At 38.3% G+C, this 15,342-nt stretch overlaps 1 protein-coding gene across 1 annotated transcript in view; it reads left to right on the top strand.

Annotated features, from left to right (window-relative positions):
• The window catches only part of psmb7 (proteasome 20S subunit beta 7), a 78,807-nt gene extending 63,769 nt beyond the window's left edge, over nucleotides 1-15,038 (top strand). Inside the window, exons 7-8 of the mRNA XM_085965671.1 lie at nucleotides 10,253-10,404; nucleotides 14,771-15,038. Of these exons, the coding sequence (XP_085821797.1) occupies nucleotides 10,253-10,404; nucleotides 14,771-14,882 (264 nt within the window). The 3' untranslated portion in view covers nucleotides 14,883-15,038. The remainder of the gene's footprint in view (nucleotides 1-10,252; nucleotides 10,405-14,770) is intronic.
• Nucleotides 15,039-15,342: the final 304 nt, after the last annotated feature.

Genomic DNA, 15,342 nt, shown 5'->3' on the forward strand with positions numbered 1-15,342 from the left:
AGCATATCACAGGGGTGCAATTCAAAAGCAAATGTCCTGCAGCCTCTGGTTTTGACTTGTAAATTAGCATTTGGAAAGTAATTAAGCCAGCTTAATTAAGACTGCAATTGAAATCCATTGGAAATAAAATCAGATACCTGCTGCACTAAATCTACTTCATTGTTGAAAGTAATTGGTGAATGAATAAAATGTAGGCAAAGTGAAAGTGAGATTTTTCAAAAGAACTGGCCTTTTTTTTCATTCTCTTATGTTGTCACGTAGTAGAGTCCCATGAGAAGCTCACCACGGCATACACTGAGCAATATTTATAAATCCATGACAGGCAATAATGGCAACTTGAAATATTCTTTTGCATGAATCTTGAGTACTACTCAAAACTGGAGCCGTATCAGATTTGTGATGGCAGCTGTTGAGCCCTACAGTCACATTTCTGGGCTTTGAAGGCACTCCAACTCAAGGAATAGAGGCCGGAGGCTTACCCTGTTTCTGTGGGTTGCTCGCACTTAGGCTCTCTGCCTTTTGAAGTTGTGCCACCACCAATTCTGCCTGTGCCCGAGGCAAGTTAGTACCAGCAGGACCTGTTTTCTGCACAGCCTCTGAGTTGTAGTCTTCAGATGTAAGCAGCAAATGCTTTGTCAATGCCAGTAGCTTGATTGTCTGGTCCCTTGTTGCACTGCTGAGAGATAAGCTCTACCCAAGACCCTTCAGAGACGAGTGGTGAGATGGATGGTGATGTGCACAAGTGCCACTTCTGCAGCCTGATTTATGGTATCGTATTTCATACTGATGCAAGTACTGGCCTCTAGAGGGACACTTATGGATTGCTGAAGATCTGAGCAGTTTCAGCCCTGATGGGCCCATAGGCTTCAGAACTGTGATGCCAAGCACCAAACAACTACTATAGAACGACATTAATTTGTCATGTGGGCAGCTATGGATCTACCTTAAACAACTAAAGTGGAAAAGCAGTTCAGCTCATGACGTACTTAAAATGGAGAGCTTTTACGAACTAGAATGTGCATATTGTTGTTGTGTTTGGATGGTATTACAGCATATAAATGTTGACTTTCTACTTGGCTTTTGAAACTAATTGAATATGAGAAAGCAGACATAAATAGAAATTAAACTCTTTACTATACTGTCCCTTGTCTACATAACCAGTGCTCCTATTTCTTATCATCTTTTGCTTTGTATTTTCAGTACACGCAACAGTGCTAATGCACTAAGAAAATAAGGTATAGGATCAGTAAAACTTTCTGTACTTCATTTTGTTTTCAGTTGTGTATACAGTACTAGGATTTTCTTTATGTAAAGTTCTATTATATACATTTCTGATTTACGGTTCATTCTCAAAACGACCTCACTTTGATTGTCTTCTGACTTTTTTGCCCGTCTCTATTATTTTTGTAACTCTCAGCACTTTATTTTCTCACTCTGTGCCCTGTTGCCCTGAAGTGAAGTAATTCAAGTGTCCTTCCCAGCCACTTAATCTACCTCTTTGAATATTTCTGATTCCTGCCCTTACAGCAAAAGTTGAGCCACCCCAGTCTCTCATGTGCTCTGAAATTGGAGAGTTCTAAATTCAAGAGACTGGGATAGTCATAATTCTCATTATAGGAACAAGCGTGTTCAGATTCAGGCTGGAATCTCTCACAAATAACAAGTAATTTTCTTTAGAGCCCAAGCCCAATAGAGTTTGAGAGCACTGAATCTGACCTGTGTGTAAATGACTCCCCAGTTTTACATTTTAAAAACGACATGTTTGGGCCACAGAGAGCAAAAGTCAAGTCAGCCAGGATTCCTGCTGCAGCATGCGATCTAGTGACCCTGCTCGAAGTGCAAGTTTGTGGGTGCTAGGTGAACAGGATCATGCTCGGCTGAGAAGGCCCCCATGGTCAAATAGCCAACCACTGTCTAGTAACAGTGGCGAGTACTGCTTTAGGTATGGTACACTGTAGATTAACGGCAATATAACATTTTCTTTTTTGCTGAAGCTCATGCCTGCGCTGGTTTGATCTCCTCACACCCCACACCATTTACCCATGCGAATGTCAAATACGTTACTGATTTATGGGTGGTTTTATCTTATGTATCTGTGTTTATTGGAAACTATTTGAGATTTCTCATTCAGTTTATAAAACCCTCAACAGTCACTTGGATGGAAACTATGGGGTTGAATTCAGGTGCCAAAGGCTAAATATCTTCAATGACTAAGCAATCAGCTGTCAGTGGCTACTGTGTGGCTAAGGTGTATAGTAGCAAATTAACCAGGTGCTGGAATTTACCTAACACAAGCTAGGACTGCAAAGAGACCTTTAACTTTCTCTTCACATTGATCAAACTCCTCAAGTCAATCAGTGGATTAATTCCAGAGGTAGAAATTTAAATAAGAATAAAATGCAGGTTTGCTGCTAAGCTAGAAATTGAATATAAGTAATGCTGATGAAGGTACTAGCCTTGAGAGTAGTCACAATTTTATGAATCTCTCCAATCAATATTGATGCTCAAAAATATTAGTGTATAATTGCAACACCGTGACTATTTTGAACAGAAATTTTCAACTCAAATGTTCAAATGTTTTCTGCTATCCTAAGAAAGTTTCAAAACTTGGATGAATAGCTGCAAGTGACATTACGTTACTGTAGAGATGACCATAAAAGGGGCAGTCATCTACTCCTGAGCAAAGGGAACAAAATAACATGTTCCATTGTCCCCAAAATTTCTTAACATTTTATATTCTATAGGTAGGATGAGTATGATGTGTGGGAATTTCTACACTTGCCAGTTATAGCATGATTTGCTGCAATTTTGAACAAAAAGTCAAAAGTGGAGGCATTGAAAATGCCTGTTTGAGCTGTAAACGACTTGCCTTATCCTTAGGGTGTATCTGTATGTTCTCTTTCACTAACACTTTCCAGTAGTTACAGCCACTAATTTGCTTTTTGCCCTGGAATTAACATTTTTTGTTTCGGCAGAACAGGATGCTTGGAGACAGCAGAAATTCCTCAAGACCATAACAAAATAAAACGAGCACCGACTGTCATGGGCCAATTATATTGAATTGTATTGCATTTGATACCTTTTTTATAGTAGCAAATGGGAGCTGATTGAATGCATCACATCATTCGGCTCCCATTTACCACAATAATGGCGCAAATTTCCGAGCTCCGTGGCACCAGAGATTGTTTCAGACTTTGCTTTTCTATCACTAAACAGTGGCACAAAATGCAACATCAGCAACAGCAATGATACATAGTCACCATGAGCAAGACTGCCCCAACCCCCACCCCCCTTTATTAATGTTATGGTTGCACAGTGCCACTTCCATTACAATGGAAAGTTGTTGCGGGGGGTGGGGGGGGGGGGCAAGAGAGGAAATCATAAACTGCAGAATCATGCTGTAATAGCATGCATGCATATTTTTTCAAATTCTTGAGGCAGGCATACAAAAATCAGTTTTGCTGTTAACATGGTAGAGATTAACTCTGAAAACTTTTTATCCTTTTGAAATGCACGCACTTTAATCAATCTCATTTAGACCGCATCTGTCAGATGGAAAACGGGAGAGTAATGACAGGCTGCATATGAATTCAGTGTTTGTTACTGACAGTGATCCAAACAGCCTGTATGTGCCTGCCACAGGGCTCAGGTGTGGAAGTCCGCAGGCTAGTACCACCAGCTGACATTTTGAGTTTTAATGACTCCATAGGAAGGTGACCGCTTGCTGTGAGGTTTGCTTACCAGATCAAGACAGCAGGCAATGGAGATAAAGCAAGACTATTAGTGTCGTGGTGAATACTCTGACAAAGCAGTTTTTAAAAAAAAGTCTTGAGGCTCATGGACTATCGTGTCATTATTTCAGTAGCTCTAGTCTCCATCCTGACTGTTCGGACAATTACACTGCAGTACCTGGAGGAAACAAAATTGCCATTTCGTAACAAGACTTATGAATATATTAATTGTCCTTTCCCTTAGGAGTACTTATAAAACCCGTATTTTATTGAATTATGCAACATGGAGCAGGATTACAGAATACATTATGTATATTTTAGTTATTTTTTGAGTAGCTTTGTACAAGTACTGTTTTGTGCTGTAAAGAATTTATAATGTCTAAATATTGACACACATTCTATTTTAGTATCCTGGCATAAGCTATTTGCTTTATTTCTATTTGAGGTGGTTGTTAATGGTGGCTTTGTGAATTAATCATTTTAAATTTCCATTGATAATGGTTGTAACCAAATCAGATTTATTCGAAAGCTATACTGCTAATTAATTCATTTTAAACTTGAATTACTGATCAAACCTATCTTGAAAGGGACCTAATGCTCTAGGGGTAGCAGATGTTAAATTTGCATTAAAAATAACGTACTTAATGTAAGAACAGTGAGGTCAATGGGCAAAAGGCATTTTGTTTAAATTCATAACCAATTTTCTAATAACAAAAACTAACAATGATAATCATTTGCTTAAAACTTTCAGTTAAGGCTTTATAAGGAAACCTAAAAATGACTCTTTAAATTTTAAATACCACTGCTTCATTTATAAATGTTGCTTTTTAATAAGATATTCCTGTAAACCTTATATGGCATTTGATAAACATTGCTAAAATAGACCATCCAAAATGCTGTAACATGTATAATGTAATCATCATGGGCACTACAAAAGAATCTCAGAAAAGGAAGTATTGGAAACTGCTTTAACGGTTTATACATATAGTAACGAAATGGATTGTGACTAAAGGGCCCACAGTCTTAATAGTTTCAAGTACATAAATATTAAAATCAACTTTTGCAATAAGCTAAAATTCAAAGTTCTTAGTCAAAAGGATTGCTGACCACAAAACATAATATTGAGCCCAGCTCTTGAGATTAGTTTTCATTAAATACAATGGCAAACAGCTATACATTAACAAGGCATTACGCTACCAAAGATTAGAGGTAAAATTGTAGCCTCCAGCGGTTTTCGATCACCTGAACCGTCTGTACGTAACCGCCTTTTAAAGTGCATTAAAAAAAATGTAAACTGTCACTCCGCTGTAAAAATATAACTTGGCATTAACTGCACTTTGTAGAAACAAATAAGGATTGCTTGCTTTTAACCCTATGGTTTAAAATGCTTAAAATCAGTACTACACCAACTGGCGCTGGAAACACTCAGCAAGTCAGGCGGCATCTGTAAAGAATAGAAAATATTGACATTTCAGGCATAACCCTTCATCAGAACTGTGTTGTTCGCAGTCCTGATGAAAGACTACGCCTGCAACGTCAACATTCTCCTTTCTTAAAGATGCTGCCTGACTTGCTGAGTGTGTCCAGCATTTTCTGTTTTTGTTTCAGATTTCCAGCATCTGCAGTATTTTATTTTTTGTTCTACTTTTACTGGTGTTCACTCTGGATATAACATGGAAAATAGCAGAGGGGGGGGGGTGCATTGTTTAGAACAGCGTTTAGTACTTTTATGCACTACAGAGTGAGGCTTTGCACAAGATATTGTTTATAAATAGCAAACCAGATCAGGTGCAGATGAAACTTGTTTTACTAAATTGTTTGTCATTTTACCAAAGAGACACGAGTTACCATTTGTTACAAGTTAGTTTTGAAAATTGGAATAATGTCAAATTAGTTCATAGATTAAATACATTGAGCACACAAATCATATTAAAGATGTATTCCAGTTTCTTTGTTATAGTTTGATTGAAAATTCAAAAATTAGCTTAAATTATTTTTTAAATCTTTATTTCTGTTTTCAATGAAAACTTTTTTTAATACCTAGCTTCGAGGGTATCAGGAATTTTTACCGTATAAGACAAAAATCCTTGTTTATAATGGCCAACCATTTGGAGTATCAGAGGCGGCAGCAGGAATGTTATTCGACACTTTTTTTCTTACAACAGAGACATTTCTAAGTTTCAAAAATTGTGTTTTTATATGAAGATGCTGCCTTTAAAAATTTCACTGCTCGGTGATGTTTGCTTGAAATCCCAGATACTCCAAATTGGCTGTTATTTGTATACATGAATTTATGGCTTGCAAGCTTGGAATTCCTGACAACAATAGCTTTTTTAAAGGACCAGAATCTCCTCTTGATGAGCTCCAATTCCTGTTGGTGTGCAGTTCTTCAGATAATGAGCTTAGATGCAATATACAACTATCAGAAACTCATTTGTATATCTTGGATTGTGCGACCAGTAACAGAACCTACATGAAGTACTGCAGCAATATATAAATCATTTTCGAAAATGACAATGCTTAGAGTGCCTCCTTGTATTAAATGCAGCAGATTGGCAATGTTATAAATATTTTATCAAACACAGTTGTTGATTAGCAGTATATGCTGAGATTTTTATTTATCTCACACACTGTTAATTCCTCTGGTACCTTCTGAAAGTGGCCATTAGTGGTCAATTTAATGACTTTTGGTGTTGCTTAAGCTTGCTGTGCACTATGATACAGCTGAGGTGACCGTTACATGACTGGTGTAGACCTTTTCACACTTCCCGCAAGTGCTGCTCATTTGTCATCTGGCAGTAAATCGAGCTGCACATAAGAGCCCAGGGACACATTCTGTGATGGTCTGATGGAGGTGAACAGATAGTGCTGTAAAGGCTGCTTGTCACAGATGACTTGTGTTGTAGAGCATCATTCTGTGCAGGCTCCTTTAAGGTAAAACACTTAAGCTCCAGGGGATGAGATGCCTAGAGTAAGTTATTGTAAGAAATTGTGTGTTTTCACTGTATTAAGTTAGTGATTTAAACAGTTATATACATGTCAAATATTTGGCACAATTGTCTCTCTAACAGTTGATCTTGAAAAATGTTCAAGTATGCCTGATTTCTGTGCTGAAAGATGAGGGAATTTGCTGCCTTTTTCTGAAAATTGAACTTCACTGGTTGTTAAGACATTTTGGAAAAAATCTTAAGACATTGTAGCTAAAAGTTCGCATGTAGAATTTACTTAAATTAGTCAGGAAAGAAAATGGTCATCTAAAATGGCATGTGCACATGGATCATGGCTGCCAATGCATGTGGTTTTTAATTCTGCGCCATTATTTTTCCCTCACCAATCATCTCCTCCAAAAACACACCATCTACCTCTATTAAAAATCTTGTTTCTGTGTATCTGTAATGTGTGATTGGAATATTGTATGATTGATTGTAGTGAGCCGCTAACTTTGAACCATGTGTTGACACAAAACCAATCAAGACTGTTAGAAAAAAATTTCAACCTCCTTTCAGCTGCAGTTCCTCTTCCCACCCCATCCCAATGTACACTCCTTAAAAATAAGCTTTAATATATTAACATAAAAAATGTGATAATTCTGGGGGGGAAACTTGTCTATAAAGATCCTCACTCCAACTTCCAGAGGGTGAGTGAAGAGAGCAGAGTGAAAAGAGGAGAGTAATACAGTCACAGAGGGATCCCAGAGCAGCTCTTCCAGGGGGCTGGAAACCCTTTTAATCTGACCAAGTATACTGAGAGCCAGTGAGATGTACACACAATCCATAGTTCTAGTGAAATCTCGTTGATTCCCAAATGTTAATTGTCAGAAAACATAAAGTGCTCCACAAGCAGCACCAACAGAACCAGCCCAACCTCAGCCTTCCAACCCTCAAGCCCACAACCTTAGTGCCTATTCTTGTCCTGATGGATAAATGAAGCCCTTGAGAGACAACTGCGAGTCCGCGATGAGAAGCAAACTGGCGGCATCAGCTTAGTATAGGTAACGTCTATGGAATATCACGCTTCAAATCCCAAAGTACCCATGAGCAATGTCATAGGAGATCTACTTTAAATTTAATAGCTTTACTAGCAACATTGCATTGGAATTTGTAGGATATTTAAAATCCTTATTGGACCAGATTTTGTTTGCGTTCTTTTCAACCTCCCTCCCCCTGGTTCATATGAAATTGGTAGGTGAAAATCCATTTTTTTTAAATGACTATCAACACCAAACAGGTATATAAACAGTTAACTTGGTTTAAAATTGTACATTGCCATTCTTTTTTAAACCAGTCTGAAAATGTCCAAACCTTTGCACTTAATGAAAATCTATTTTGCACAGCCTCCAGCAATCGGAAACTTGAGTTGTTCTTACTTATTCCTGGACTGAGTATTGAATTAGCTGATTAATAGTTGCTGATACCATGTAACACAACTGTCATGGGCCTCCAGCGTGTAGGGGTGTGGTGGCTGAAGACTCTGCCATCTTAGGAGGACCGGGGATGGGGGTAAGCGTATGCAGTAGACCAAAGTTTCAAGATCAGAGGATGCAATCTGAGAGGTCGGGCTGGGGAAGATTATGAAGGTAGGGTGAAGTGAAGCCGTGGAGGGATTTGAAGATGAGGCTTTTGAAATCGATACACTGAAACGGAGCCAGTGGAGTTTAGCAAGAACCAGTGTGATTAATATACAGAATTTATTTTCAGAATAAGATGCAAGCTGCAAAATTCTGCATGTGTTGGAATTTTGTCAAGAGTGGAACTGGGAGGCTGGCATGGGGAGTGTTGGAGAGATAAAGCTTTGCAGTGACAAAGCCATAGATAAGGATTTCAGCAGCAGTGTTAGTGAGGTAGAGGCGTAGGCCAGTGATGATATGGAGGTGGAAGTAAGCGGTGTTGATTATTGATCTGGTGTGTGGTTTAAAGCTCACCTGATGGATAAATTCCCTTTCCTGCTCTTAATTTCCTCATTTTTAACGTGCGTCCCCTCGCATTTGAATCTTTTACCAGAGTGAGCAATTTGCCCTAATCAATTTTGTCAATTCACTTCATAATCACCGTGATGTCTCCCCTTTTTCTAAAGAAAGCAATCTCAAATTCTATAACTTGTCGTTATAACTTAGGTTCATGGATGCCTCGCATCCTTTTGATTTCTTCTGTACAGATTCTGCTAATTGCCAGTTGCTAGTGTTGGCAAAAAATATCAATGCTGATGGTTTAGAGCCACAGCTTCGCCTAACTGGCTCACTTAAGATGTACAGTACACAAAATTCAATCTAAAATAAATTTATGGGCCAGTATCCTTATCGGTTGGCTGGATGCATTTTTCATTTGGTTTGGAAAAGATCTGTGCTACAAGGAGATAAAAAGCAAACAAACCTGCAAAAACAGGAGGTTTAATAATTTAAAGTACTTGTGTGGCCTTGAACAAATCTCTCAAAAGATAAAAGCCCCAGTTAATCCATTAGAATCTGAATGTTTTTAATAACTACCACTTGTACTGTGTGGGTCACAAGAGAATGCATGTGATGCAGTGGGGATAGGTTTGATTGTTGTTGATAGTTTTAGGATTCTGTTCAGATTCACTTGAGCATTGAGAGCACATAGCAGCTGTATCATCTTTTAAGTGGCCTTTCTGCAGAATACAAAATTATACACCGTTAGTTCAGGTGTGTCTTCCAGTCTTTTTAATGGTGTAACACTGGCAAAGATGGTTTGTATGTAACTTTTTTCTTAGTCAATACAATGGCGAGGCCTATGGAATATAACTTTTGACTATTTTTGTACTTTTGGTTCCTGAAAGACAAACTAAGGTAATACATATGGATTTTGGAACTGCACTACTAAAGTATAGAGACATTACCAGACTAAATTAAAAAGCATCAGCCAGGAATTTGTCAAAACAAGGAAGTTAATAAACTAAATTTAAATTTCTATACTTTTAACTTCCTACTTTTATTTCTAGACATGCCCTTGCAAAACATTTCGCTCGTTGCATTGATGGTAAACCGTGTTAAATATACAATAATCACATTCATTTTATGTACAAAAAAAGTAATTATTATAATGCAGTTTCCTTAACACACAAATGCCGTGCCACATATGGTAAGTTTGGTCAAAATAATAACGAGGCAAAATTTCTGTAGTTTGCTGAAAATGCAAAAAAATTGTATTATGGAAGCCTATTGTGTGAATAAACTTGTTTCTATAGTTCTCCCAATAGAGGGAGCTATTGCTGTTTCATTGTGATACATAATGCACAGTGTTATACCAAGAATAGGAAATGGAGAGTCTTGGGATAATAACCAGGCAGGAAAACTCCAACTAGATTTTACAAAGTGCCTCAAATTGTCCTTCAATGCAAGATGCAAATAACTACTTTGCAACTAAAGAAAAACAGTTTCTCCTTCATCAGAGTTTATAATCCAACGTTTATGGATATACAGAAATTTTTGCCTTTAACTGTTTCCAAATTATTTTAACTTTCTAAACTCCATTTGACGAGACACCTCTCCAAAACTTTTCTAATAGGAAGAAGAGGCTAAGCAACTTGTACGAGATGCCATTGCTGCAGGTGTTTTCAGTGACCTCGGATCAGGAAGTAACATTGATTTGTGTGTGATAACGAAGAATAAGTTGGACTACCTAAGACCTCATGATATTGCCAATAAAAAGGGTGTGCGGTAAGCAGTTTCTGTCTTTTTTTTTGCACTATGAATGTTTCTTTGCAGAATTTCCAAGGAGTTCGCAATCTAAAATTGTGTATTGATGATGCAAAGCTAGAAGGTGATAGGATATAGGGTTACATCTGTAATGTCCAGATCTTACCTGGACTACTGGGAATTTTTCCTATGGGGACATATTGGGGCGGGGGAGAAGTGGAGACAGATTTTGACAGAAGACGGGCCATGCCTTCTCTAAACATAAATTGCCAAAGTGTGGCTTTGTCAAATGCTTAATAAAAAGAAAACTTACAAAAGAGGATGAAATCACATGGAATTGCCTGTGTTGGACGGTGCGTGGAGTTAATGAAAGTGAAAGATACTCTAGAAGTACAAATAACATTTGTAAAACATCGAATGGTCAGATCCCAGTGGTAATTATAAATATTGCTTTCTTATAAAACACTCTTCATGTTTTATTTAAGTGGGGCAAGGGGAGGAAGACATTTTAATGTAGAAATTCAGCTGGAAAGATGACCTGGAGAGTTGAGACACATAGACCAAGAAGGTTTCAGATTTAATCCCTAGTCTGTGCTGAGTTAGCTGTTCTGAGTCAGGGTGGTTGCAGGGATACTGCAATTGGACTAGGTTACAGAGGAGAAAATAGGCCAGGATTTCCATGCCTGATCCCTGCATGTGTGAACATTGGATAAGGAAAAATCAGATTCAGCTGTGATGCCCCCTAGACCTTCTTTCCGCCCCCCGCACCCCCCCCCCCCCCCCCCACCCTCAGTCTTTGAACAGCATTCTGGCATTCAGTATTGAAACCTAAATAATGGACTCTTGTGTGAGATAATGGTAGGTGCCTGATGCCCTCAGAGCCGTACCCAGACTAGAAGTCAATGCTTTTGGGAGTTGAGGTGGTGGGAGGGGTGTGGTGGGGGGGGGAGGGGAGAAAAAAGTCAAAATCTAGCTTGGAAAAACATAGCATCCAAAATACTGAAATAAACACATTCTGATTTTATTAAAGGATGCCTTGTGTTTGGCAATAGCTTTTGGACACTAATAGATAAAGTATGCAGTCTGTTTTTTATGGATCAACCAACAAGACTAGTCTTGACTTTCAGAAGAATCACAAGATAGTACTTCATTCGTTCAGAAGTGTATCTCAGAATTGTACAGCATCTGAATATTCGTTCAACTGTATCTTACCATCTGTGCTTTTGAATGGGGGTGAACTAATGAGTTTTTAATGATGCTGACCAGAGATTTTATTGTGTCTAGACTAGAGCCGAAAGTGTAATTAAACTATAATGACAGTAAATAAACATTTTGATGTCACTAAATATGCTATTGTGGGACACTAGCTTATTACTTAATATATATAGTTTTTTTCTGACTATTTTCCCTCTGATCTCTTCCTTATCCCTCCTCTCCTAAAGGCAGTCATTCATGCTGTGATATGATTCCATAGGCAGCAATGGCCCCATGTATCTTGCCTAAGTGGTCATTTTCATGTGACTGTCTTGGCAAGAAACTATCAGAGAGTTCGTTTGACCATGGAAGACATCACAACCAAGTCCTATTCACATGCATTTTTCAGCAGACATCACTGAAAAGTGATCAGGAGAGGAGCCTGAATGACTTTCCCCCTTCCACTCTGGTAGGGTTGATACCACTTGTAACAGCCACACCAATACGCTAGCTGAAATCAGCTAACTGAGCACAGACAACTGATTCAATCTGAGCTCTTTTCTCGCATGAGCCACTGAGTCCTATCAGTGTAGCCCACGTGATTTGTTTTTTTGAGAGTTTACAGTGGTGATTAATCCAGGAAAAGGTGTTCCATTTTGTGTCAGTGTAATATTTTTGTATCAACAAAATATTTTAAACCTTCCATGCATCATATAAACCTTTATTCTCTCCACTCAATTTTCTCAGTAAAATTTATTTCATTTATAAGAGATATCCAATTTACAAAACCCAGTCCTGAAATGCAGAGAAGCTGCTATTATCTGTCCTCCCATTTAGCTGCCAGAATTGTCACTGGAGAAAGCCTTGGGTGAGACAGCAGCTTATTGCACAGTCCACTAGCCCAATCTCCTTACTGTAAATCAACCTCTGAGTAAGAAATATTAAATTAAAACTATTTGTATTGTACTTGTCCATCCCATGAGAATTGGGATACTGAACCCTGTATGGCCAAAACTTGGGCCCCCTTAAATTGCCACTGTATGCTGGGGAGGAGGGTCTCCCTGCATTAGGTCAGAATTGGAGATTACATTTAGGAGCTGATTTTGTGTTAAATTATAAACTATTGGCCTTTAGTACTTAACACACAGGAACCTAATACAGTGTATTCCACTAAAACTTTTTGTTGCAAATATTCAGTTAAGCACTGTTTACCAGTAAAGTTGTAGCAATGTTTTGAAGGGTAAATGCTGCAGTTTTCTGTAATCTGCCTACAAAATTAATTTGATCTCTGGCTGCTCATAGAATCATACCACACAGAAGGAGGCCATTTGGTTCATCATGCCTGTGCCGGCTCTTTGAAAGTGCTATCCAATTGGTCCCACTCCCCTGCTAATTTTCCTTTTCAAGTATATATCTACTTCCCTTTTGAATGTTACTATTGAAGCTGCTTCCACCACATTTTCAGGCAGTGCATTCCAGATCATCATAACTCGCTGTGTAAAAAACTTTCTCCTCAACCCCCTGTATTGTTTTTCAAATTATCTTAAATTTGTGTCCTCTTGTTACTGACCCTCTTGCCAGTGGAAACAGTTTTATCAAAACCCCTCAGAATTTTGAACACCTCTATTAAACCTCCCCTTAACCTTCTCTTCTCTAAGGAGAACAATCCCACCTTCTCTAGTCTCTCCAAATAACTGAAGTCCCTCATCACTGGTACTATTCTGGGTACCCTCTCCAAGGCCTTGGCATCCTTCCTAAAATGTGGTGCCCAGAATTGGACACAATACTCCAGCTAAGACCTAACCAGTGATTTATAAAAGTTTACCATAACTTCCTTGCTTTTATACTCTATGCCTCTATTTATAAATGCCAAGGATCCCGTATGCTTTTTTAACAGCCTTATCAACTTGTCCTGCCAACTTCAAAGATTTATGTATGTGAACCCCCCCAGGTCTCTTTGTTCCTGCATGCCCTTTAAAATTGTACCATTTAGTTCATTCATTCTTTCAAAATGTTCTCTAGAAATGTTGTTCATTTGTATACTGTATTTTTCATTCTGTTGTTATGGAGGCCATTTTGTCCACAGAAGGGTCAGAGAAACAGCAGTCGTCAATGACCAGTTAATTTGTTTTCCATGGGTGGTGGTGTTTGCAGGAGGAATGTTGGCAGGACACCAGAGCTCCCTAGTCTTGGAAGAAGGGATCTTTAACATCCACTTGAACCACTGTAATAGGCAGGCATGTCCTTGGTTCAGAACCTCATCCGAAGAAGGATAATTAATCTGTTTTCCATATAGCCTGTATTGTACTTTAAATATATCCGTAACACACACATATCTGATTCAGATTTCACAGGGATCAATCAAAAAACAGTCTACTTCATATCTGTAACCTTGCACGCCTCCCCAAGAAAAAAATTAAGTTACAGCCTACTAGTTGTACATCCCTTGACTCACTGTGAGCAACTTCACAGGAGATGCACTAGTCTGTATAATTAATTTTAATGTAAATGAATAACATCTGTTTAACTGTGCAGATGTTTTGTTGCTTCTGCTATTATTTCTCCTGTCAGCATTTACCAGAAATAGGATAGCAACCTTTTTTTTTGAAGACTCTGCAAAACCGTGGTATTGTTTTCAGCAAAGAATTTTGTGTGGGGGAAAATACTCAAGTACAAAGTGTGGAGCAACTGAAACCAAATATATACACATTCATTTAAAATAATTTTGTTGATAGTAGCTGCATACTTTATCTTTGCTACTCAAAAAGGCACATCACAAAAAAATTCTGTCACGCCTGCAAGAATTCATACTTTTAACCTCTTCCATCAACTTTGAAAGCTGAAAATTTCAGCAAAAGCAATTACAAATAAACAATTATGTAATGCTCCCAATACCAGGAAAAATTTGGTTTCTCTGCTGTAGATAGTTACTGTGTACTGCATGACGTAAGAATACTACTAGGCACTTGGTCTAAGCGTTAAACAAAGCTTTAATCAACTGTTTTACAACATGGAGATCTAGTTGTGTCCTTCACTAGTTCCTGTTAAAGAATGTCCTGAGCAAGCCAGGCCTATGCCCGAGTATTTATACTCTCCCTGGACAGTGCCACCAGCAGGCCGCCCAGTATTATTTCATAAGTCATTTCCACATGAATGGCTGATTCATGTCACTGCATCTTTTTTGTCCCACCAGGCAAGGCAACTACAAGTACAATAGGGGAATAACGGGAATCCTAACGGAAATGGTTACTCCACTGGATCTCGAAGTTGTGGAGGAAGTTGTGCACACAATGGACACTTCCTGAAGAATCTGACCATCGTTTTTTACCTCCTTGATGTGGATGTGCATAAAAGCTCTAATAGTTGTATGTACATTGAAATAAGTGAAATGTGTACTAACAGGAGACCTGTTTAATTTTTACAAATAAAGTTAGTCTCCAAGATTTCTTTAACATCCACAACGAGTTGTCTATTATTTAAAACCCTCCCAATTTCCCAGGAAGTATTTCCTATTTGCACATATAATAGTATCCATATCTCATTTCTGCATAATCCTTTGTTCTACTATTATCTGGTTATGCCTGTGCAAGTCTAGCTGGGTTAAAAGATCAGTCAATACCTTTCCTAAATTAGAAAGTCAAAGGTCAGGTTTTGCATTGAATTTGACATTGCTCCTGTCTAAGAATTGAGTGGATAGTTGGTCTACACAGCAACTTGAAATGTTTATACAATGAAAATGTTTCCTTCTGTGCAGTCACCACTTAA

The sequence above is a fragment of the Somniosus microcephalus genome, chromosome 23, assembly GCF_052327205.1.
Source record: "Somniosus microcephalus isolate GS21.2 chromosome 23, FLI_Smic_1.0, whole genome shotgun sequence".
Classification (NCBI taxonomy): Eukaryota; Metazoa; Chordata; class Chondrichthyes; order Squaliformes; family Somniosidae; genus Somniosus; species Somniosus microcephalus.